We start from the raw sequence: 25141 nt of genomic DNA, 5'->3' as shown, positions 1-25141 counted from the left end.
ATTAACACTAAACGGACGGGCATCATCTGATAGCCAGGTCGCGTCAACTCTAAATGACATCACTCACCCACTGTTCCTGCATCTACCATCGCTGTGTTATGTGCCTTAAAATGAAAAGTTACGTTTTCAGTAAGTAGCTATATGTTATTTAGCTATGTACATTTCAATTGTATACTTTTGTTTTTGCATGATGTATGCATAATAGCTTGATGTATGCATAACCCTAGTTAGCTAACTTTAGTTTGCAGGTTAAAACTTTTTGGACAACTTATTATTGTAGAGCTAGTTAAACCGCTACGCTAGCTAACTTCGATGGCGTTTGGTTTGAAGATGCTCAATCAAAATAGCATGAGTTAGACATAGCAAACTAACTTGGTGTATATGCACTTAACTAATTGTTGTGTAAACAGGGTTAGACCGTTACGTTAGTTAGCTAATGTTAACAAGTAAAGTTACTTTATTTGCTAGCCACCTAGCTAGCTTTCCAAACTAGCTAGTTTGTGTCTATGCTAACGTTACGTCTGGTTCATAGCGCGACAACAACAACGAATTGTCTGGTCATCTGTTGCTGTTTAGTAAGTGACTGCAGATCATTGTTTAGTCATATTGAACGATTGCCATGCTGCGGACCGGTGTGTACATTACACAAAACCTTATTGCAATTTGTTGAACAGTCTCCTTGGTGTGGTATGTGTGGACAATGTGTGGCGTGTATCATGAGTGGTGCGCCTTCGGAAAGATTTGTTCGTTTTGTTTGACTGTTTTTTGACTGACTCAAGTCTTTTACATTTTAGACATTCGGTAGGTCGCAGTCCTACATCAGGTTTCATATTCAGCCTTCCTTGTCAGCGGCACCAGAATCTTGCTCCAACCAATAACTGTTCCAATGTGTACCTGGATGAAAATAGCTCATCTTACAGGCTGCATTAGAGCTTTTAGGGCGGCAGGGTAGCCTAGTAGTGTGGAAGCGTGTTGAACCAGTAAACGAAAGGTCGCTTGTTCTAATCTCGGAGCCTACAAGGTTAAAACCTGTAATTCTGTCCCTGAGGAAGTTTGTTAAACCCTAATTGCTCCCAGGTCATTGTCTTAAAAATGAATGTATACTTTGCTGGTGTAATAACGTTAATTAAAAGAAAATAAACATGTCAAGAACTGTTCATATTGTAGTCCAGTTTTGTACAAATGACAACTCTTATAAGCCCACCATTCTGAACAAGATGTAAACAAGACTTCAAGAATGATCAGTTTATTGTTCCCTGGTGTGGGGGCATGCTCAAACAAACAACATTTAAAAGATTGATTAGTAAAGAGTCAAACTGCCAATCAGTACCAGCAAGGCAGCATTTACGGTGCAGTATGTAGAATTTATTGCAGCAACACATTCTTCTTTGGTTAACCACCTTAACAAAGCTGTGGAAACAATATCTGGGATAGTTTGGATAGACCTGTCATTGATAAGAACTGATATTTTTCAGATAAATAGGATCCAGGTAAGATCTTGTCTGTGTATGGGTTTCCAGTCTCTCATAAAGAGTGTAGTTATCAATGATTTCAAAAGCACCAAGGTCAAGAAAGATAAGGGGAGACACTGAGCTTTCGTCTGACGCCAATAAAAGGTTCTATACTACCTACACAAGTGCGAGCTCAGTACCATGATAGGGTCTTAAACCAGAGTGAAGCATTTGGTAAATATTATCTGTCTCGAGAAAGATGGCGAGATGCTGAAGAAACAGCTTTTTTTCTAAAAATGTTGAAAGGGGTGGAAGATTAAATATTGACTGATAGTTACTGCATTTTTCCTTATGAAGGTGGTCTTTTTAAGAGAGGGTTTATTACTGCCACTGTTACAACATTTGATACTTATCTGGAGGATAGGCAGCAATTTATGTTCCACATAGGTGGTCCACGCAATGGAAATGGCTCGTTCAGTAGTTTAGTTGGAATAGGGTCCAGCTGACAGCTTGAAAGTTCACGTTATAACTATTGTAGTAATTGTGTTGAAGGATGTAGTTTTGAATATTTTAAGTATACCCCAGAAGTCCCTCCAGGTGGTCAGGTCCAGTAGCTTTTCAGTGGTTTTGGATCTTGTCATAAGGCTGTGGTTTTCATGTCATTGGTTACTCCTTCTGGATCTTTGTCATTGTAGTACCTTTTGTGACCCATTCTTCCTATTGTACAACATGGTAGACATCAAACGTTTCAGGGCGTAATCTTCCTTTGCAGTCCTGACATTATCCATACAGTGTCTTGTTTGTTACATGTCTTGTTTCCTTGGTCACACACAGTGGTAGCAACCAATTCTGCAACAGACAAAAGTGCATTGACCTCTGGCAGATGTAGTTGCTCTCCCTCCTTATGGAAATTATTGGTTTTGCATGCTAGTGTCTCTGTCTGATATCTATGGCTTTGCATCCAAAATGGCAAAACCTTGCAGTCAGATTTTGTAGCAGTTCATTATGGAACTTCTTATATAGGTGTTCAAGGTGTCAGTCAGGGCCTGTGTCCTGCACACCCGTCTCTGTCTGCGGACCTCAGATTTGACATTCATAATAGAAGAGAGACATCACCAATGATTTATTTCAGTTTCTTGACAATTACAAAAAATAGACCTTAAGCAGTGAGGAATATAAAGACTTTGAAGACTTTTGATTACCTCACCATAAGGACATTTCTCTACAATTAAGCAAAAGGCGTACACCAAGCTCTTGGTTAGGCTACCTTAAAATAAGGATTTTCAAATGATACTGAATTATACTCTCATCGCATTTTTTCACAATACATTTTCTTCAATGAAGTACAATATGCAACATTCTGACTGTCACACCAAGGTAAGTGTCATAGCGCTGTTTAGAAATGTGGGCTGAAGGCTCACGTGTTATGTTCTCTCATGCTGTTCTATAAAAGAAATAATCCCAGCTAACCACAAAGCATTAGAAAGGTGAAGCGAGTATAATTTAGTATCATTTGAAAATCAATATTTTTAGGTAGCAAAGAACTTAGCGTATACCTATTGCTTAGTTGTATAGAAATGTTCTTAAAAGTTGGTCTTCAATGTCTTCATTTTCCTCATTGCTGTAAGTCTATTTTTGTCTCTGAAACCGTAATGATGATGCTCCAGACCTTGTAGGTTTAGCTCTAGAAAATGCAACACAAAACAAAGATTTTGTTTCATCGTGTTTCATCTTTATGTCTGAAACCGCTTAAATCAACCATAATTACCTAAGGAGACTGTGGGGGAAAAAAAGTGGTGTATAATGGTAGATTTGTTTCCTTTTAATTTGAATTTTTTGCTTTTAATGGTTTTTTAATAGTAGATCATTTATTGCGTCATTCAAGTCACAAGTGTGTCCAGCAATTGATGAGCATATTCTCCCCCTCACCACTCTTTAGATGTCACCCTTTGAGTTTTGTCAGCAACACGTGACAGTGAGTTGGTAGGGGTGAGAGAGTGGTGGGGTGAAATATGCATATTTTCAAAGAGATCTGACATTTACTTCACCGATTGACCAATTTGCTTATCATTCATGGGAAGCGATGTGTTTACTGTTGCCTTATGATGGAATACAGCAATGTTATATAGTTCCACTTAGAACAACATATATGGTACTGTACATATTATTCTCTTGAATGGCAAACTTTCTGTGTTTGTCATATATAATACTTCTATATAGATAGGGTCAAGCCTTTTTTGTTTAAACTATGAAAACATTCCCTGTCCCTTTCTACAAGCAAATCCTTTTCATCCTTTCATACATATCTTCTGCATCTGGGTTACTGATGTTCATTATTCTCTATGAGTGCTGTTGATTATGTGGTTATTCTGTTCTGTCTAGGATGAGTTAACCTCCAAACCTCTGAAAGGAGTGTTGGACCTCTTGACTGCTAGCTCTGCCTGGTAGCCATGTCTCCCAAAGTTCCAGGCCAGGCCAGGGCAGAGGAGACAGCGGTGCAGGTTGCTGTTCGAGTGCGCCCCCTGCTGCCCAAGGAGCTGCTGCACAGCCACGATAGCTGCATCACCGCTGACCCTGAGCAGCTCAGGGTCACTTTGGGCCATGACCGACACTTCTACTGTGACTTCCTGTTTGAGGAGACCGGATGTCAGGAGGAGGTGTACACTGTGTGTGTCCAGCCCCTCATAGAGGCCTTCTTTCAGGGCTTCAACGCCACTGTCTTCGCCTACGGACAGACAGGCTCTGGGAAGACATACACTATCGGCGAGGCCAACATTTGTGAGTTTCTGGTTTCTCCCAGTCTACATGCTAGGTTTGGCCATTTCATCCTTTAACTTCTATGGCTTTAGATTCCCATTAGCTTAGATGTGCTATCTTGTAGTGGAGCATAGAATAGATTCATGTCTTCTGGTGTGTGAAATGCTATGCAGAGAGCCAGAGAGTTCACACCAATCGTGAAAGCCAACTGCACTTCCTACAGTGCAGCTGCCATAGCTTGAGGGAACAGTCCATACCAGACAGGCTTGCCATCTGAGCTACCGGTGTGTGAGATGGCAAAGCTGTGTGGGTGGGTTATGGTTATTAACACAGACCATTAGGGTGTGTGAGTGTGTTAGAACCGGGACGACAAACCGAAAGTGATTAACACTGACCACCTTATCACTGTCATTTTGTTGATATTGTTCATTATGATAATTAGCCTATATTAGAGATATGTGAAGAGATGTTTTAAATGCAATGCAGTTGCTGATCTGGTTGATTTGTTAATGGGACAGTCGATGCCTGCTACAATCGTCAAACTAGTAGTTCTAGTTTAATAAAGGTGGTGCATGAGAACAGTGCAAAACGTTATAATTGAAATGAATGCCCTTTTGGAAGACTTTGGAGACTACTATTAATTATGGTAAAATTTCATAGAAACAAAGAACACTACACAGTCACTATGTCTTCACCATACCACATGTACATGGTATATGAATCCGTGTCTGTGTTTAGCTTCCTTTAGGGATGAGGAGCAGGGTGTCATCCCCAGGGCTGTGGCTGAGGTGTTCAAACTGCTGGATGAGAATGACCTTAGTGACTTCTCCGTCCGAGTGTCTTACCTGGAGGTGTACAAGGAGGACTTCAGAGACCTACTGGAGGTGGAGACATCCAGCAAGGATATCCACATCAGGGAGGATGACAAGGGCAACATTGGTAGGAATGTTTATCGTAATATGCATTCTAAGTATTTTACAAAGTTTCAGTATCGCATGATAAGAATGACTTCTAAGGGACCTCTATGTTGTCATGTGGGATAGTCATGACTAGTCAAATAATTGTGTGTGTGTGTGTTTCTCCTCAGTACTGTGTGGGGTGAAGGAGTGTGAGGTGGAGGGTCTGGATGAGGTACTGAGCCTGCTGGAGTCAGGCAACACGGCCCGACACACGGGCGCCACCCAGATGAACCCTCACTCTAGCCGCTCACACACCATTTTTAGTGTGCACATGGACCAGCGCCGCGGTGGCTCCCGGGCCCATGGTGCCACAGCCACCGGGCTTCAAGTCCTCTCGTCTAAGTTTCACTTTGTGGACCTGGCGGGGTCGGAGAGAATCCTCCGTACAGGGAATACTGGAGAGAGGCTGAAAGAGAGCATCCAGATTAACAGTGGCCTTCTGGCTCTGGGGAATGTCATAGGGGCCCTGGGGGACCCCAAGAGGAGAGGCACCCATATACCATACAGGGACTCCAAAATCACCAGGTATGTTGTCATCTAACATTCAGAACATGATGTGCATAGTATCTCCAGGATGTGTATCTTTTATAAAGCAAGTGGGTGGTTGACATGCCTCAGCTTTTTTCACTCTAATGTGTCACCAACATGCATTTAACTCCTGTTTAGTTTGGTAAAACGCTCCATTGTATGATTAAAAAGACACATGATCTGCAGACTTACGGTTCAAAGGTTTGGGGTCCCTTAGAAATGTCCTTGTAAACCGAGTAGATCTAAAACTGAGTAGATTAAAAAGCTAAAGCTTGATAGTTTAACATTTTTAAAGTTGTAATTAATTGTTAATCTAATGGTTGTCCTAATTCAGTTAGTCCTACTTCTTAGATTGTATTTTTCCCTCCCCCCAGAGATATTGCCAATAGTATGTGAACAGCGCTTCGAATGAGTGGAATTGGCTATTTCAGCCACAACTAATGCTGACAGGTGAATTAGAACAAGTACATAGCCATGCAATCTTCATGGACTAACTCTGGCAGTGGAATGACCCTTACTGAAGAGCTCAGTGACTTTTCACCTAGCACTGGCATTGGATGCCACTTTTTTAACAAGCTAGTTTGTCAAATGTCTGCCCTGCTAGAGCAGCCCTGGTCAACTTTATGTGCTGTTATTATGAAGTGAAAACATTTAGGAGCAACAACAGCTTAACCATGAGGTGGTAGGCCACACAGGTTTACACAATGAACAGCGATGCCGACGGTAAGCCTGGCCTGTGTTCCGACCATACCAATGCTCCTATGGCTTTATGGAAACAAATCCTTGAATTCCTTCCCTAGTTCTGTCTCGTTGATACCTGTCAGTTTTGGGATGGTACGGCACATTATTGCTTAATGGAGAAATGTTTGACGAAAAGTCAGTTATCATCACCTATGTTGATAGTTATTGTATCATAGTCATTCACGAATGGCTAATAAGCTGCAGTGGCAAAAGCCATACAGTTCATAGATGCTATTTCTGGAGGAGTTAAACTGACTAACGTTTCTTATTAAGTTTACCACTGTTTAATGGTGTCAAGCAAAATATTCAAACTTGGCGTGATGTTAATGTGTGACAAAATGATCTAATGTTGAAATACTATACCAACTCACAGGTGATGTGTGGCTCCATGGCGTAGTGGTTAACGACACAGCCTCTTACCTGGGAGACCCGGGATAGATTCCCGGGAGGGCAACAACATTCATTATTTGTAATTGCCGGCCGGCAGAACTAGGCTTGCCTGGTTTCTTTTCTGGTTTTTAATTCTGCATAGTATACTTAAAGAAGAATATCCAAACGCTTTTTGTTTTGAGCTATGTTCTAACATTATGTCCTTTGGTGTGACAAAGGTTTGTCAAAATTTATGATTTTATTCAACATTAAAGGGTGTACACTTTTCTTTTCATCATTATTAATGAAAAATAATCCCTTAATTTACTGAATTTCCACTGAGTTATAAAATCTTTTGAGGGAGGAATGAAAAATAATTACAAATGTTTTAAAAATATATATTATAAATAATGAATGTCATATAACACCGAAGGACAATTTCAAGGTACACATTTATTAAACTTTTAAACAAAAAGTGACTAGATTGGAAATCATAACCAACCACATTATATTTTATATTTTGTAAAACACTGCTTTTTTATTTATTAAATGTTTTACCTTGTTTGATGCTTAAACATCAACCATCCAAATACATGTTGACCTCTTGACAAGTGTAGTAGAAACAAACTCCACACCTGTGTAAACACACAGGATTTGTTCAAAAAGTTATGCTGGACTGTTTTCAAATGGCTAGGAAAGAGTTCAGGTCTGAATCATATGAATAACATGTCGCAAGACTCCACTAACCGTAATTAGTGGAGGGAAACTTTCAAACATTATAGAATTTGAGCAGTTTTCTCCTGAAAGGTTTGGCAAATTGCCAGTAGAAAGGTGCAGCAAGGTCAGTGATGGCTTCAAGAACCATTTTCTGGCAGTTCACTAGCCAGAAGTTGTTCACCCACTACTGTCTTCTTTTTATTTTCGAAATTGTAATGTGCTAGTCACAGTTTGTCCATAACGAACACCATGTTCAAGCATAAGGGTGTCCATCAGTGCACGTGGCACCAGGACACCCTAGGCCGCAGGTCGATGATCGACTTTGTTGTCGTCTCATCTGACCTGCGGCCGTATGTCTTGGACACTCGGGTGAAGAGAGGGGCGGAGCTGTCAACTGATCACCACCTGGTGGTGAGTTGGATCCGATGGTGGGGGAGGAAGCTGGACAGACTCGGCAGGCCCAAGCGTACTGTAAGGGTCTGCTGGGAACGTCTGGCCGAGTCTCCTGTCAGAGAGATCTTTAACTCCCACCTCCGGCAGAGCTTCGACTGGATCCCGAGGGAGGTTGGAGATATTGAGTCCGAGTGGACCATGTTCTCCACCGCCATTGTCGAAGCGGCCGCTCGGAGCTGTGGCCGTAAGGTCTCCGGTGCCTGTCGAGGCGGCAATCCCCGAACCCGGTGGTGGACACCGGAAGTAAGGGATGCCGTCAAGCTGAAGAAGGAGTCCTATCAGGCCTGGTTGGCTTGTGGGACTCCTGAGGCAGCTGACGGGTACCGACAGGCCAAGCGGGCTGCAGCCCGGGTGGTTGTGGAGGCAAAAACTCGGGCCTGGGAGGAGTTCGGTGAGGCCATGGAGAAGGACTATCGGCTGGCCTCGAAGAGATTCTGGCAAACCATCCGGCGCCTCAGGAGAGGGAAACAGTGCCCTACCAACGCTGTTTACAGTAGAGGTGGGCAGCTGTTGACCTCAACTGAGGATGTCGTCGGGCGGTGGAAGGAGTACTTCGAGGATCTCCTCAATCCCGCTGACATGTCTTCCATTGAGGAAGCAGAGGATGAGGGCTCAGTGGTGGACTCGTCCATCACCCGGGCTGAAGTCACAGAGGTGGTCAAGAAACTCCTCGGTGGCAAGGCACCGGGGGTGGATGAGATCCGCCCTGAGTACCTCAAGTCTCTGGATGTTGTGGGGCTGTCTTGGTTGACACGCCTGTGCAACATCGCGTGGCGGTCGGGGACAGTGCCTCTGGGATGGCAGACCGGGGTGGTGGTCCCTCTTTTTAAGAAGGGGGACCGGAGGGTGTGTTCCAACTATAGGGGGATCACACTTCTCAGCCTCCCCGGGAAAGTCTATGCCAGGGTTCTGGAGAGGAGAATACGGCCGATAGTAGAACCTCGGATTCAGGAGGAACAGTGTGGTTTTCGTCCGGGCCGTGGAACACTGGACCAGCTCTATACCCTCTACGGGGTGTTGGAGGGTTCATGGGAGTTTGCCCAACCAATCCACATGTGTTTTGTGGATTTGGAGAAGGCATTCGACTGTGTCCCTCGCGGCATCTTGTGGAGGGTGCTTGGGGAATATGGGGTCCTGGGTCCTTTGCTAAGGGCTGTCAGGTCCCTATACAACCGAAGCAGGAGCTTGGTCCGCATTGCCGGCAGTAAGTCAGACTTGTTCCCAGTGCATGTTGGACTCCGGCAGGGCTGCCCTTTGTCACCGGTTCTGTTTGTAATTTTTATGGACAGAATTTCTAGGCGCAGCCAGGGGCCGGAGGGTGTCAGGTTTGGGGAACACACGATTTCGTCTCTGCTCTTTGCAGATGATGTTGTCGTGTTGGCCCCTTCTAACCAGGACCTTCAGCATGCACTGGGACGGTTTGCAGCCGAGTGTGAAGCGGTGGGGATGAAAATCAGTACCTCCAAATCCGAGGCCATGGTCCTCAGTCGGAAAAGGGTGGCTTGCCCACTTCAGGTTGGTGGAGAGTGCCTGCCTCAAGTGGAGGAGTTTAAGTATCTAGGGGTCTTGTTCACGAGTGAGGGAAGGATGGAACGGGAGATTGACAGACGGATCGGTGCAGCTTCTGCAGTAATGCAGTCGATGTATCGGTCTGTCGTGGTGAAGAAAGAGCTGAGCCGCAAGGCGAAGCTCTCGATTTACCAGTCAATCTACGTTCCTACTCTCACCTATGGTCATGAGCTTTGGGTCATGACCGAAAGGACAAGATCCCGGATACAGGCGGCCGAAATGAGTTTTCTCCGCAGGGTGGCTGGGCGATCCCTTAGAGATAGGGTGAGAAGCTCGGTCACCCGGGAGGAGCTCAGAGTAGAGCCGTTGCTCCTCCACATCGAGAGGGGTCAGCTGAGGTGGCTTGGGCATCTTTTTCGGATGCCTCCGGAACGCCTTCCTGGGAAGGTGTTCCGGTCCCATCCCACCGGGAGGAGACCCCGGGGAAGACCTAGGACACGCTGGAGGGACTATGTCTCCCGGCTGGCCTGGGAACGCCTCGGTGTCCCCCCGGAAGAGCTAGAGGAAGTGTCTGGGGAGAGGGAAGTCTGGGCATCCCTGCTTAGACTGCTGCCCCCGCGACCCGGCCCCGGATAAGCGGTAGAAGATGGATGGATGGAAATTGTAATCATATTGAAAACCACGTTTCTTGTGTTTTTGGTGATATCTGATTATTGAAATTCTGTATTCAGGATATTGAAAGACTCCCTGGGAGGAAATGCCAAAACACTGATGATTGCCTGCATCAGCCCCTCGTCGGCAGACTTTGATGAGAGCCTAAATACACTAAACTATGCCAAGCGGGCTCGCAACATCCAGAACCGGGCCACCGTAAACTGCCGTGGAGAGCCGGACCGTGTGGAGGGGCTGGAGCAGCAGATTCGGGCTCTTCGCAGGGCCCTTGAGAACCGGCAACGCTCTGAGACCCGTATCATTGCCCGTTCTGACCCAGACAGGCGGCCGCGCCCCGGAGAAGGAGAGTTCAATAGATTGCAGGCTCAGAGTGCACACTACAGGACCTGCACTGACACTGCGTACAGGTAAAAGGACACACATGCACGACGTGGTATTTTGATATATAAACTGTATGCCCTCTGGCCATTTTGTTATATACACTCTTCTAGTGCCACATCAGACACATCATCCTGACCTCTTCAGTATGTGGGATTGTACACTGTGTTAAAAATGGTCTACATGGATGTTGGTCTATACTGAAGTATGGGCATCTTGCAGGGAAACGTTTCCTGTGTTACAGCATGTCTGTGAGTTTGCACAAGCACTCTTGTGTGGGAAAAGCCCTAACAGTCTTACCACTCACAAAATTGCTTTGGTTACTGATTTTGACCATTCTAACATTCAGTAAAACACTTGATGAATGGCTCTGTCTGTCTGCCTAATTTATATATAGCAGTTTTGTAGGAGAATGGCCATTGAGTGTGTTCTGTATCTATACAGTAATGTTCAAGTCTGATCAGGAAGAGTATTTGTTCTAAAAACCACTACATAACATTGAATTAAACGCAAAATACCTTAATTGTTTTACTTTTTTGTCAATAATGGTGATTTCTTGTAAGGTCAAAACATGTTATTTGGTACCTGAATTAAGCAAAAACTGGATTAAATTATTTTCTGTACCTTAAAGAAGTGACCTATATACAGCTCCAGAAAACTGTTTGACCACTGTACCTTTTTCTTTCCTTTCCAAAAAAGTTGAAAAAGAGAGGTTTTGAGTGAGGAACAGAAGCTTTCAATTTGCAGTGGTCTCTTAATTTTAACCATTCTGTTCCTCACTCAAAATCTTCCTTTTTAACTTTTTTGGAAAGGAAAGAAAAAGGTTCAATGGTCTCTTAAAATTTTCCGGAGCTGTATAACTTCCACTGAATTGTCTTTCTTTATCTTGCTTGAATCTTTAACATTTCTTCGACATCTCATCTAGCCATTTTTATGTGCAAATAAACTCTTACTGATCAGATAAATTGCTTTAAAAAGAATTCTTACAAATATTTCCCAAAATGGAACTAATATAGCATTATTCACAAAACCGGTTTTGAGTTTCATTGTTTTAAAGTAAGTACATAACGTCGGTGTACCATTTGTAGTACAGTAGTATGAGAGAATGGGTCAGAGGTCTGAATACCTTTACAAGGCACTGCGTATGCAGGACTGTGCAAACGTCTGAGGCCTCCTGAGAAAATGGTTCATTTTTGGAGGCATTTCCATAATTCATTGACAGGTAAGGGTTACAAATGTAGATGGGAAGGCAGGCTTAGAGGGCTATTGCGGAGAAAGTGAGTGGGGGAACTGTGGCTCAAACCCCAGAGGCATCCGTGGTCTGAGGCGTCAGCGCTACCACTGGACCAGCCTCTAAGTCCCGACTGACTATGGTTCAGTAGCAGAATCGGCTGCCTAAACAATGTGCGCTGTATTTTGTTCCCTGACTTGTGTGGGTGTTGTTTTTGGCTAATGAGCTGAGGAGTGGTGTAAATCGGAGTCTCTGTGGTCATACCCAGGTTGTTGCGTGAGCTGCAGGGTGAGGGGGCGTTGACTGCTGAGCAGAGCCTCCGGGTGAAGGAGTGGCTGTGTTCTGTGGAGGAGGAGCGGAGCGGCTTGACCACCGCTTCTGGACCTGACAGCGGCATCGAGAGCAGCTCCGCCGAGGACTCCGCAGCGCTGAGGAGGGGGAGGGCTACTGTCAAGAACCAGGTCCTGTATTTACACACCAGTCATTCATTACATATTAATAAAGCTCTCATTTAGTCCTATAACCGAAGATTCAGACAAAAAGGTTAGTATCAACAGGTCCTGTCCTAAAAGCATTCAAACAAACTGTAATATATATATTTTTTGCGGAAAACCAAGTAATCAAAGACTAATCATTGTTACTTTTGCAATCATTCCCTTCCTATTAGTTATTGATCCAAATAACATTTAAAAAATCCCTTTCTGTTGCACAATATGTATTCCTCATTATTGTTATTCCTATCACTGTATGTATGTTTTGTGTTACTGTTTCTAGCTGAACGTCAGAATAAATGGTCTACTATGCAAATGTGTAAAATGTACGTGACTTGCTTTGGCATCTGTATCAGTCACAATGTGAGCCACATGTGTTGTAGAAATGACACCGGTCAAATGGGAATGACATGTCAAACACATTCAATGAAAATCCCTATAATATTCAGACCAGGGTAGAACACACACGCCTGTTATTTTGAATGCTCCATTTTGACAAAATGATGTGCCTGACTACACTAGATCTGTATAGACTGCATCGCACAGTGGTGCAATGGTTTCTTCATTTTAATGGAAATTCTGGGTAGTTTCGTCAATCTTTTTTGTTGAAAGGTTTGTTTAATTGAATCTGGCTTTGATAATACCTAGTGCCTGCACAGCCACTGACCTCACCACATGTCACTGGGGAAAACTAAAGATATGGGGTGGAATGCAGAAGGAGTAGCCAAATGAATTTTCCTGGGGAGGAACAATGCATGTGTTAATATTGGTAGACGTATAGTTAATAGGTAATAAAATAAAAATGTAAATGTCCCCTACACTGCTTTATACTTGGATTCATCCAGAGTATCTGACTCACACTGTATGTGTTACCGATCCCCCTCAGGAGGCAGAGCTTGGTGGGGAGAAGTGGAGTGGTGAGAAAGAGGAGTGTGTGGCCCAGCTCCAGTCCCAGATCCAGCAGCTGGAGAGGGAGAACACAGACTTCCTGGCTGCTCTGGAGGATGCCATGGAGCAGTACAAACAGCAGGTCAGAGCGGCGGTGCCATGGCACTGTTGGCAATACGTTTCCGACCAGTTTATTCAAATGTCTTGGGGCCGGAAGAAAACTGAAGCTTGTTGGTTTTTTTTGTCCTACACCAGGCTTAATCTGTGTCTGCGAAACCGGCCCTTAATGTCTGTCCTAAAATGCCTGTTTTTCTCCTCGGCTGTGTCAGAAAATCCCATCGCCACAGATTAACGTTGTTCAGTGATTCAGTGTTTCATTCTCTCCACCTCCTCATAGAGTGATAAGCTGCAGGAACAGCAGGACATGATAACTGAGCTGCAGTGCATGTTATCTGGGCCAGGTGTACTGGGACGGGGCTTCCACCTGACCCCGCGCCCCCACACTGCCCCGCTCGGCTCCACGCGACACGCCCACAACGGACTCCCCAGCAGACAGGTAACGGACTGATCGGCACCTGGAAGTAGGGGAATGTGGTGATGTTCCACGGACTCCGCATCATTTTGGCGGTGGATGTTTCTTCACGACGTGACAGTGCAAACTGTTTTGACTCAAGGTAGGCCCGGTGGACTGTGCGGAGAGCAGGTCGTTCGGTGACCCGATCCAGTATGGCGATGCTTATGGCCAGGCTCACGACCAGGAGGACCCAGGAGGGGGGGAGGCGAAAGGCTCAGAGGAGGAGGACACTTACATGAGCCATGACAGACGACGGTATGGAGGGGGTATCTAGCAGATCATGAATGATTCCCCTGCGCTTCTGAACGCCACTCACCATGGTTAGGTTACTGACGGTTATTGCATCCATCTCCCAGACCGTGGCATCAGACCTCTACCAAAAGGGACGTCGTGGTTGGATCCACAGTGGGAGGGAGAGTCCTTCTGGGTCAACTGCCTGCCTCTGGACACCTCTCCACCAGGCGACCATGTGAGGCCCACCACTGGATGGGGCTTGATTGACCTCTGTGTCGACAAATTCTGTGGAACCACTAATACGTGTGTTTGTTCCCCTCTTTCTGGCAGCCAACTCCAGTGTCGGGGACAGCTCAGTGGGCCTGGGCTCAGAGTGGAGCCTGCAGCAGGCCCAGCAGAAGATCAGAGAGCTGTCTGTCACCATCCGCATGAAGGAAGAGCTCATCAGAGAACTAGTCAAGACGGGTATGCACACACACACACACACTCGATCCTGACTTTCTACATCCGAGGAAGGCGGTCCCGGAGTATCGCTGGCACACTGTTCGCTGTTGTACCTCTGTGTTTTTGTGCCTCCCTCTTTGCTAGTGCTATTGTGCCTCTGTGTCACTGTAGGTAAGGACGCGCAGGCTCTGAACAGGCAGTACAGCCGTAAGATCTCTGCCCTGGAGGGGGAAGCTGAGCAGGCCAGGCAGGAGGTCCAGGAGGCCCAGAAACAGCTTCAGGACCTGGAGAAACAGGAGAAGGAAACAAGCGGTGCGACAGATAGAACCAGGGCCCAGGAGTGTCGACGGAAGATCGCTGCAGCACAGAGCAAAGTACAGGTCTGTCTGAGCCGCACTCAGTTTGTTCATAGTGGATCTTTGTACTTGCACGTGTCTCTACGGTGTGTTTAAACGAGGTGTGTGCACATTAGGTCCTGAGCCAGCGTCAGAGGGACACGGCACGGCTGGCGTCGCTGTCAGCGCAGAGCGAGCGCCGCGTGTCAGAGCTGGAGCGTAGCGTGCAGAACATGAGGCAGCAGCAGGACCAGCTGCAGAGACGTCTGAGACAGGAGAGCCAGCAGAAAAGACGCCTGGAGACGGAGATGCAGCGGCGAACACACAGGGTCAAGGTACAGCACTCACTAGCATGCATCTAACAGACCAGAGCAGCACATGCCTCCAACCATCCTGTGATCCAACACAAGACTCCTTTGGCATCTTATTGTATTCCTTCTACTCTACTGTGGCCTAAATACTGAGTGTGAACAGAATTCCAACATGTAACTAACTGATGAATTATGCATCGCAGCTATTTTCTCATATGTTACCTCGAGAGAGATTACGACTAAGCAGTTGGATGGAAGTGATATTGTAAGAATTTGATGCCTTCCTGCCAGAGTATGTGAGGGGAGTTGAGATGTCGGAAATCCCAGTGCGGTTGTTGCGCGCTGCTGCACACCTCTACTAAACACTGCACAAAAAAAAACTCTAACAAACACTCTGCTAAAAAAAAACTCTACCAAACACTCCGCTAAAATACACACTCTACCCAACACTTTGCTAAAAACACTCTACCAAACACTCCACAAAAATACACAATTATTCCCTAATTCAATAAATTTTTTCGCTACAAAATCAATTCTGTTTAACCCTTGTGCGCCCCTCAGGCATTTTTGTAAATTTTTCTCAAATAGTTTTTTGATTTGGGTATCATTTTGTCTGGGTTGCAGCTAGGGGCATGATTGTTTTGGCCGGAAAAAAAATCATGATATTTGAAATACTGTATTCCAACGCGCACGCAAGCACACACACACACACACACGCGCGTGTGTGTACTCTAATGGCAGTGAGATATTTTATTTTTATTTTTAATGGAAGTCAATGGGACATTTTTGTCCACGAAGGTCTCCACATGGAGTATCTGGCACTACATAAAATATACTAATGCAATCAAATCAATTTTGTTGCTAATCTTTGACATATCCAAGACTCTAATCACCACCAAAGCCCCATGCCCCTACTATTTATTATATGGAGAAAAAAAAGGTAATGATTTTTTTTTAATAAAGAATGAGGTAATTCAAACAATCAAGCTGGCATTTGAAGGGTTGAATGTTGAATGTTTGGTTGTTTTGAGCAGATTTCAAATTTCCATAAAGAGATTTATGGAAAAAAAAAGCTGAAAAAAATATGAATGTATAAATATTTGATGTCAGTTTATTGTATGTGTACATTTCTGTCCACGAAGGTGTCCAAAGGGTAGTAAATTTGAGGGGCGCACAAGGGTTAAAGTCATAATTTAATTAAAGCGTGTATTTTTGACTAATTTTTGACTAAAGCGTGCATGTTGACCAATGTATTTCGTTTTTATCTAAAAAAATAACCATGTATAGTTTGAATGAAGCTTATGGTCTATTTTAATAAATTAAGCAGTTCTTTTAAATATGCAATATGTTGTGTGCCTTTTAAATAAAATGTATACAATATACAGGTTAGGAGATTATTATTGAAAGTGTATACATAGCATATATGGAAAGCATTTGCCAAGATATTGGTCTTTATACGTCCTTGTAATCTGTTAGTCACCTTCATTACACCTGTGTTTTGTGAGCTTTTAGGAAAGTATTTAGCCAACTTTAATTACAGCTTAATCAACCAACTAAGCAACACACATGTATCCTACAGAAACATGCCCAGACCACATGAAGTGAGCGGTATTGGAGAGATGGCATGACACATCTGTCTGGGCCACTCTGAGATCACTTCCTGTTCCAGTCAAATTGGATCTACTCCGCTCACAGTCTGCTTCCTTACTTCTATTCTCTCTTTCCTCTTTTCATCCCTCTCCAGGAGCTGGAGAAAAAGAATGAGCAGCAGCAGAAGATCCTGAGGATAAAGACTGAGGAGATTGCTGCCTTTCAGAAACAGAGACGCAGTGGCAGCAACGGCTCTGTCATCTCACTAGAGGAGCAGCAGGTGGGACATGTCACATACATACAGTTAAAGGGACTCTTTACCCAGTTTCAGCCTTTGCCCCACCCCATCATGAAAAATACAAATGTAGGTGAATAGTAGTGGGCAGGGGGAATTCTTCATAAATATACATTTGCCAGCTATTGTATTGGGTATATCTAGTTTACACTTTTGCCACCATCTGTTTAGGTGTGAACCACTGTGCGTTCAGGGATGCCCTATTACGCATCACTCTTTTCAAGAGCGATTGAGTATTTGTGGCATTTATGTCTACTTGAATGAGTCTTGCCATTGTTCTCTTTCTCATTTACATTGTGTTTTTGCCCATAGATATGCTGTTTACTGGTTGTTTTTTGGTTATTGTACCATTGTCTGTAAAGTCTATAGCGAGTGAAAATCCAAGGACAGCTTTTTCTGAGATGCTGGAACCACCACGTCTGGCACCAACAATCATACCAAAGTCAATGTCGCTTTTACACTTCAAACATGGATATTGGGTTAACATTATCGACACACCTGTAAAATCATGTAAAAAATAGTTTATGATAATTAAAGTTGAATCCTGATTTTACACTTCACTTAACATACACAGCCTTCTTTCATATCCTAGAGTGAAAGGTAAAAAAATGACTTGAGTCCCCCCGCTACTACATACAGACTAAGTGCTCTGTTTTCATAGTTCACACAAATTATACCCACAGTGAACAAATACTAACTGTCCGATCCAATCACACAATCATGGAAGAAAGATGTGTTGGCCAATCAGATTTCATGGGTAATTTTGGGTGTAGACAATTAAGCAAGAAGGAACAAGTTGGTGGTCCTTTTTATTGAACATTCTTTAGATGTGGGGTGTGTCTGAATTTGCACTGTGGGCAATGTGTTTTAGTTCAGGTACTCCTCCACGCTACAGCAAACTAACAAGTGAAAAGGGGTCCTAGTGTGTGTATTGAAGTATTTAGTGTTCAACTCATATTTCAACTCATATTTTCAGGCATGTGTTTGCTTTCTTGACAGAGACAGTCGAAAAAGCAGAGAATTCATACTGGATACAAAACCATCCTGCAGCAGTTCATGTTCACGGGCGGAAGTGGACCCCCTGGGCCACATTCCTTTCTTTTGTAATACGGGTTTTCCTTGTTGATCCGAATGAACTGTGTCTACATGTGTTCCCATGTGAGCAGAAGATAGAGGAGCAGAAGCGTTGGCTGGATGAAGAGATGGAGAGTGTTCTGGAGCAGAGGAGAGGACTGGAAGACCTGGAGGGGGAACTAACCAAGCGTGAACAGATCCTGGCCAAGAAGGAGGCCCTGCTACAGGAGCGCAGTGGTCTGGAGACCAAAAGACTCCGCTCCAGTCAGGTACGGGTGCTTCCAGCCACACGCTCACACAAATACTGAGCCGTCAGAGAGTACCTTCACTTTCTCCGCATATTCTTTTGTTTCGGACTGAATTCATAATCGTTCACATTCTTTGTTTATGCCATCAATCAAGACTTCACACTGATGGCCAAGAAATGTAATTTAATTAATTATTGATTTAGTCTAGAAAACCAACAAAATGTGGAGAAAGTGGTCAGAATACTTCCAGAAGGTGCTGTACACAAGGCGCCTCAGGAGAGTGTCAGATTCTTGTTTGACAGCCAGCAAACTCACAAATACCTAATGACTCATTTAATTCCAATCACTCATTCACTTCCATGTCACTGTGTCTACAAATGGGGGGCTACCGTGCCTCTCCCTGAGCCTTTGAATACGTGTCAAATGCGTGATGTGGCCTTCCCGCTGACGCAGGCACTCAGTAAGGACCTGGTGACGCTGTCGGGTCGCATTGAGTCCCTGGAACGGGAGCTGAGTGAGAGGAACGGCATGCTCCGCAGCAGCAGCGCCCAGGACTCCCAGCAGATCCGCCAGGAGATCAACAACCTGCGCCAGGAGAAGGACACGCTGCTCAAACAGAGGGTGGAGCTGGACGACAAGTTACGGCAGGGCAGCCTGCTCTCTCCAGAGGTCAGACAGCCCCGCCCGGCTCACAGGAGTGTCTAACGCTGTGCGACACTGGTCAACGTGGAGTCTTCCCATATAGCGAATCTGTTTTTTTCTCTGTACATTGCGGTGTCTCTTAGGGTCTTTGCTGTCAGTTGCCCTGTAGTTTCATGTGCCTCTCTTTCCCCTCCCCCATGTCCTGTGGTCCTCTTCTTTCACTCCCCAGGAGGAGCGGACCCTCTTCCAGCTGGACGAGGCCATCGAGGCTTTGGATGCGGCTATAGAGTATAAGAACGAGGCCATCACACAGAGACAGCGACAGCTCAGGGCCTCGGCTAGCATGCTCTCCCAGTGGGAGATGAACCTCATGGCCAAACTCAGCTACCTGTCTGCATCAGAGACCCGTGCGCTGCTCTGCAAGTACTTCGACAAGGTCTGTGCACCTCAGCCCTGCAAGTGTGCTTTTCACTGTGTCAGCTCAAATACCAAGCACCAGATGGTGTGCACAGCAAATCTTTTGTTTCAATGCTGCATGGAAATGGGAGTGAGAAACAATGTGCATTGTGAACTTCTCCGTGATTGGCTGAGCAGAATGTTTATGTGTGTGTGTGTGTGTGTGTGTGTGTGTGTGTGTGTAGGTGGTTTCACTGCGTGAGGAGGAGCGTAAGCTACAGTTGGCCCTGGCAGATCTGGAGATGCGGGGTGAGGAACAGCAGAAGCTGGTGCAGTGGCTGGAGAACGCTCTAGAGCGCACACAGCTGGACACTGACCGTAGACTCACACAGCAGCAGAAGGAGCACGAGAGGAATGTACAGCTACTACTGCAACAGTGCCGAGGTGGGCCTCAGGAACACAACATCACCTGCAGGATGTGGACATGTACAAGTTAGACACAACCTCCTGCTTTAATTATGGCATTTTCAACTTTTTTGTAGTTGAAATTTCCAGCCGAGTGGATATTTTTCTCCATTCAGTTTGCCTTGTGAATACTGACTGAAAACCACCCATTCAGTCGTCTAACACACCAGCCGTCAGGGCCATTATGTGCACTGCAGTGTTTGTCTGCCAGTATTTCGGCCCCCTTCATGTTTACTTCCCCACAGAGCAAATAGACGAGGGCCTGGCGGGGAGGCAGAGGCAGTATGAAGGCTGGATCCATAACCTCAACAAAGAGCTGAGCCACTTGAAGACCGTCAACCTGGAACTGAGCAACAGGCTTAGGGAGCTGTGTGGCCGCACCAGCCAACCCTTGGAGCAAGGTAAAGGTACTGTATGGATAGTTATTTTATGTACATATGGTTGTATTTCCATATTTTACATTGAGCAAAAATATGAATGCAACAATTTATAAAGGATTTTACTGAATGACTGGGAATACAGTTATGCATTGTTAGTCACAGATACCTCAGGGGTGGGGTTGTGGATCAGAAAACCTGTCACTATCTGGTGTGTAGAAGTACACACAGATCAGTTTTCAGACAATCTTGGCACTCAAGAAGCTGGATGTTGAGGTCCTGTTCTCAGAAATTGAATTGGAGGCGTCTTATGGTAGTGAATAGTTGGTAGTTGTCAGTTAGTATTTCTGAGCCTTTGAAATTGACTTTCCTGACTAGTAATTCGACCAAGGAGGGAGGCAAAGCATTACGAAGGCTAGATACACTTCAGATGTCCACTGATCAAGCCTTACTGTATTATTAGGGGGCCAAGCAACGAAGTTGCTGGAACACTTTTATGTTTGTACGTTTTTTTATTATTATTATTATTCTCCAGGGCCATTTTCAGAGGTCCATAGCTTGCTCCCCGCTCCAAACTTTGCCTGATTGTAGACGGCCAAGGTCCGAAGGACCTTAGCCATCACGGTACCTATACTCCTCATGGTGGCACTGTAGCACTCAGTCGAAAATGGAAAAGGTGAAGCTCAGATCTCATGAACCGAATGTCGTAGAGACATGCAACCAAGTTCCAGATATACCCCATCTCATGCTGACCAAAAAAGTCTCTGGGGTCTTGCAAATTCGCACCTAGGATTTTCCTTCATTTTGAATTTAGTGAAAAACACGTTAACAACATCGTCTCCGAGACCGCTGAGCAGATTTTCATGCCGTTTGGTGTGAAGGACCTTTGAACCATTATCTTTAAAAGTAATATAAGGAAAGTTGATATCTCAAATAGTACGGCCGAAATCAGCTAATTAAATTGAGCTGGGCGGGTCAATATTCAATATTCTGACCCTGGTTCAATTCCCCTTTGAGATGTTTCAAGTATTGTATTTCAGAAATGTATGGCCACTCTGTACTTTTCAGCCTTCACACAACAATATATATCCCCTCTGTAATAACATGATTCTCATATGTTTAGGAGAATTTCTGGTTTCAAGGTCTTTATGTTTTGTTTTGATTTCCTCTCTTTCGATTGGACATCCTGATTACTAGCGGCATTGGGCAGTTTTAAATAGCAAAACATTTCTCTTGTGAGAACATGCAGTAATATGCTTCCTGTGCCCCGCTTGGCCTCCTGAAACGCTGCTCGCAGCTTTAATTTTTTTAATGTGTTCGTTCTAGCACATAAGGATTCCAGTCCGCTGGGAGCTGCTGGAATAAGGCACAGCCTTAAATAACATAATTGAGATCAAGGAATTGGGGAGAAAAACTTTATGTTCAGGGTTTGTAACAGTAGTGTGTCCAGTTGTTCAGTGCTTGGGTGTAATGCAGTTGAATATTCATTGTTTTTGTATGCTGTGTTGCAGTTTCAGTCTTTGAGTGCAGAACAGCAGGTATTGGTAGTGTGGAGAGGCTCAACCGAGGCCAAGATGATAACCAAAGTGGGAGAGGAGGGCCAGGGGAGCCTGAGAGACCCCCCAGATCAAGAGAGGAGATGAGGGAGCTGGTCCACGCCCCTCTCCCAGCCACGTGGAGGCGATCCTCCCTCCCCAACGAGGACCCTTGTGGCATGGAGGAGCTACAGCAGCAGATGGCTGTAGAAATGCCAGTAAACCGGGTGATTCAAACAAGCACTGGACCTTGGGGCGGGACACCCTCACTTTCTATTGCCAAATCACGCAGAGATTCCCGTCGATCAAGTCTTAACACCGGGCCACTGTCCTCAAACACTTCTATAATTGATGTGCGGAAGAATCCTTTTTAAAAGCACAAGGACTTTACAGCTGAATTACTTTCAAATGCCAAAGGACTTCAAACAATCCAGTTCAATTCAGCATTACTATTTGTTTTGTTTTAAACTGTTACAATTTTATGATTGTTTTATAACCTGTAAGTACTTTTTGTATTAATATGTATACATATTTGTTTGTCCTTTTATGAATAAATGTTGAAAGCTTTTATATCAAACACTTCCGTATTTTTTGTTGTACAATAATAGACATAATCTTGAACAGTTAAAGGAGAATTTCACTTAAGCTATAATATGAGACGCAATGTGTTATAAAGTGTTTTTAAATGTACAAGACCATTTATTACCAGCATTACAAACATTACAAGATTAGTTATTTAACAGAAATTAAAAGGAAGACTATAAATTATCGATTAAGGTCACTGGTTAGTTATGAACTCTGTTCACCTGGTAATTTAGCTCTCCCTTAGGAACTTCCCAAAATGTGTGAGTACACAGCAGAGTACTTCTACTTTGTACTTTTTACACTTCTGACTAGTATAAATGACCAGAAGGCCTCTGCAGTTAATATTTATGGTTAATGTTTCAAACATTTTCTTCTACAAAATTGTTTTGAGTGCCTGAGATATTCCCCATTGAAACTTTCTTACTATCGGTTTGCATTGACTTGTAGTCTCTTCATAATCGCTTCAGACACTCGTAGTACTACCCACACCCTTAACACCTTGGACTAATACTATTCTGGTAAAGGAAGAAGAGCAGACAAGTTGCGTTATTGTTGGAATTCAGTCTTGTAAATGTTTGAAGCATGATTCTACACAGTGCCCATTTAAATGGGTTACCCTTCTTTTATGTTCCTTCAACCTATCAATACAAAAACAGTACAGATGTTTCCTCAAAGATTTTAGATTTGCGCTGTTTAAGAGTAATACTGCTTCTGCCTTGCCTCAAGCTAATTGAGGAAAAGTGATTTTTTTTATTTAGCTAGAAATATGAACGAAATTAGACACTTATGGAGCCAAACCACTTAATAATAAATATATAAATACAGCATTTAATTTGAAGATGCATGAATAGCAGTAGTTCAAAAAATATACATCATTGCATTATGTGTGCCCATTTTTTTTTATTGATCTCACATTATTACGTTGTCATAAAAAAATAAAAAATAAACATGTCATAATGGGTTTTATTTCCAAAGCTGTTTTTCCACGTTTGATTTTTCACAATAATCAGAGGGGGCATGTCAATCAATGTAGATGGGCGTCAAAGATAATCGATGGTCCTGACAGACAGCAATCCAAAGTAATCACCAGCAGTGGCTTGTCAAATAACATCCATGAATGACCGTTTCTGGTGTTCTCCAAGCAAAATATAAACCTGTCTGTTGACGTTATTTGTATTTACTCAGGTGTTTAAAGTTTGTTTTGTACAGCGCATGACATTTCCTTACAAAACTGAGGTGAGACTATCGTAGTTTTAAATTTTTAAAAATTACGAGCTAGCCAGGAGTCGAACCTAGAATCTTCTGATCCGTAGTCAGACGCGTTATCCATTGCGCCACTAGCCCGTATATGGTGGCTACCCCCGCCATTGCTTTTTCATCATTGGTTAATTCCTGGTATTGGATTCGATATCGTCTTTGATTGGCTGGTTTGATTGTTTTTTGGAGACGGACAACCATATGATCTTTTCTCTCCATGTAAATCTTCAAACGCCAGCGTTTTAAAGCACATTATCAGATATCAGATTAATTCGAGACTTTATTCCCCCAAAATGACGTTAAGATTTTCTTTCGAAAATGTTACGTGTTGCCTTTCGTGGACAAATTCTAGCAAAATTGATTTCATTATGGGCTACAGTTTCGTACTGCTACTGACTGGGTCGTCGATCTGGCAAATTGACAAAATAAATCTTATAGTATCAAGTAGTTATATATTTTTTTACAATCTATCTGGAATGATCAATGTTTAGCTGGTTGTGTACCTGTACCCTGTGAGTCACGCCGACATTTTAAGAAAAAAAATCTAAAAACGGCCCTACTGTATGTAAAACTCTGACAGCGTAAGAAGTCAGGGTTTATATTCCATAAACGTAAAGATGCCCTCTGTGACTTTTGCTATTAACAAAATCAAAGTAATGTACACAACATAAAGCATGTAGGCCTAAATAAACATCTTAACGTTAACAAATCACCTCGCCAGCTACCATACACTTTCAATTGCATGTACCGTATATGAAAACTGGTACAACTATTCGGCAGTACGGTTAGCAACAGCTACAATTGCCGAACAATTGTTCTTTTTGAACGACTCTTTACTGAGTAATTTTTTTTGTAATTTAACATTTATCCTTCGTTCTAACAGCGGGCAGCGGAATTCTACATGATCACAACAAATGATGATCTCTGGTTTCATACACGGCCCTCCACCTACTGTTGTTGTTTACGTTCACGGAGAAAACAGATCAAGCCATGCTGCATTACGAAGACATGTTTGTAACTGATAATTGGACGCAGGTCGTTTTTTGATTGATGATAAACATATTTATAGAAAGGTTTACAATCAAGTAATTAAATATTGTCAAAATTCCATGATCTGGATTAGTGATTTTCTCGTGACATGCCTTCATTGAGTGACCACCTTTTAGTCATCTATAGCTCAATGGTTAGTGTTCGGTCCTAAAGATGGCAGGCATAGCCAGTCACCATGATGCAGTCTCATACAACGCAGCTATCAATTAATCAGCATTCCGGATTTGAACCACCTGTTCAAATTAAGCAAGAAGGTACAAGGAAGTGGGGTATGTGGTAGAATCCCTCGACTGTGATAACACCACAAGTCCCTGATTTGACTTCTGCAAATATAAATCGGTTACCAATGGAATTAGAGTAGTAGGTCTACATTTTATTTCCACTGACGTGGTGGTCTAATATACAACGGATAAACAATATGCAATCAGCATTCAGGATTCAAACCAACAAGTAAATAGCACCCCAACATAATCTAATAAAGTTAATATGTAATTATTGAAGAAACTTAAGTATTAGGCTATAGTAGATTCGACTTATTTGCAAAAGTCCCAGACTGCACCTTTTTTGCGGAACGTTTCATATTTC

The 25141-nt window shown here is 43.7% G+C and overlaps 1 protein-coding gene and 1 non-coding gene across 3 annotated transcripts; one reads left to right on the top strand and one right to left on the bottom strand.

Annotated features, from left to right (window-relative positions):
* kif7 (kinesin family member 7) lies at nucleotides 1–22194 on the top strand. 2 transcript variants are annotated; one of them, XM_010879610.4, is made up of 20 exons: nucleotides 1–129; nucleotides 3834–4229; nucleotides 4947–5147; nucleotides 5296–5692; nucleotides 10216–10563; nucleotides 12034–12226; nucleotides 13143–13286; nucleotides 13542–13700; nucleotides 13819–13973; nucleotides 14075–14187; nucleotides 14283–14417; nucleotides 14568–14776; nucleotides 14869–15066; nucleotides 16787–16912; nucleotides 18094–18270; nucleotides 18703–18918; nucleotides 19121–19327; nucleotides 19533–19731; nucleotides 19998–20153; nucleotides 21641–22194. In XM_010879610.4, the coding sequence occupies exons 2-20, from the start codon at nucleotides 3902–3904 to the stop codon at nucleotides 22036–22038; spliced, it is 4059 nt and encodes a 1352-aa protein (XP_010877912.2). In that variant the 5' UTR covers nucleotides 1–129; nucleotides 3834–3901; the 3' UTR covers nucleotides 22039–22194. The 2 variants fall into 2 exon arrangements, with proteins under 2 accessions (XP_010877912.2, XP_010877905.2); XM_010879603.4 differs by having other exon boundaries at nucleotides 19998–20159.
* A 1326-nt stretch (nucleotides 22195–23520) lies between these two features.
* On the bottom strand, nucleotides 23521–23593 carry trnar-acg. The gene has a single exon. It is a non-coding gene; the product is annotated as a tRNA-Arg (tRNA).
* Between the last annotated feature and the right edge of the window lie 1548 nt (nucleotides 23594–25141).

The sequence above is a fragment of the Esox lucius genome, chromosome 2 (assembly GCF_011004845.1).
Source record: "Esox lucius isolate fEsoLuc1 chromosome 2, fEsoLuc1.pri, whole genome shotgun sequence".
Classification (NCBI taxonomy): domain Eukaryota; kingdom Metazoa; phylum Chordata; class Actinopteri; order Esociformes; family Esocidae; genus Esox; species Esox lucius.
This window is presented reverse-complemented; position numbering and strand designations above follow the sequence as displayed.

What these genes read in the sequence shown, in the direction of transcription:
- kif7 (XM_010879603.4), top strand. Translation starts at nt 3,902, where the DNA reads ATGTCTCCCAAAGTTCCAGGCCAGGCCAGGGCAGAGGAGACAGCGGTG. An exon ending in CCTCTCCACCAGGCGACCAT is followed by an intron (nt 14,188 to 14,282) that starts GTGAGGCCCACC and finishes TCTTTCTGGCAG; the next exon opens with CCAACTCCAGTGTCGGGGAC. An exon ending in CAGCACAGAGCAAAGTACAG is followed by an intron (nt 14,777 to 14,868) that starts GTCTGTCTGAGC and finishes TGTGCACATTAG; the next exon opens with GTCCTGAGCCAGCGTCAGAG.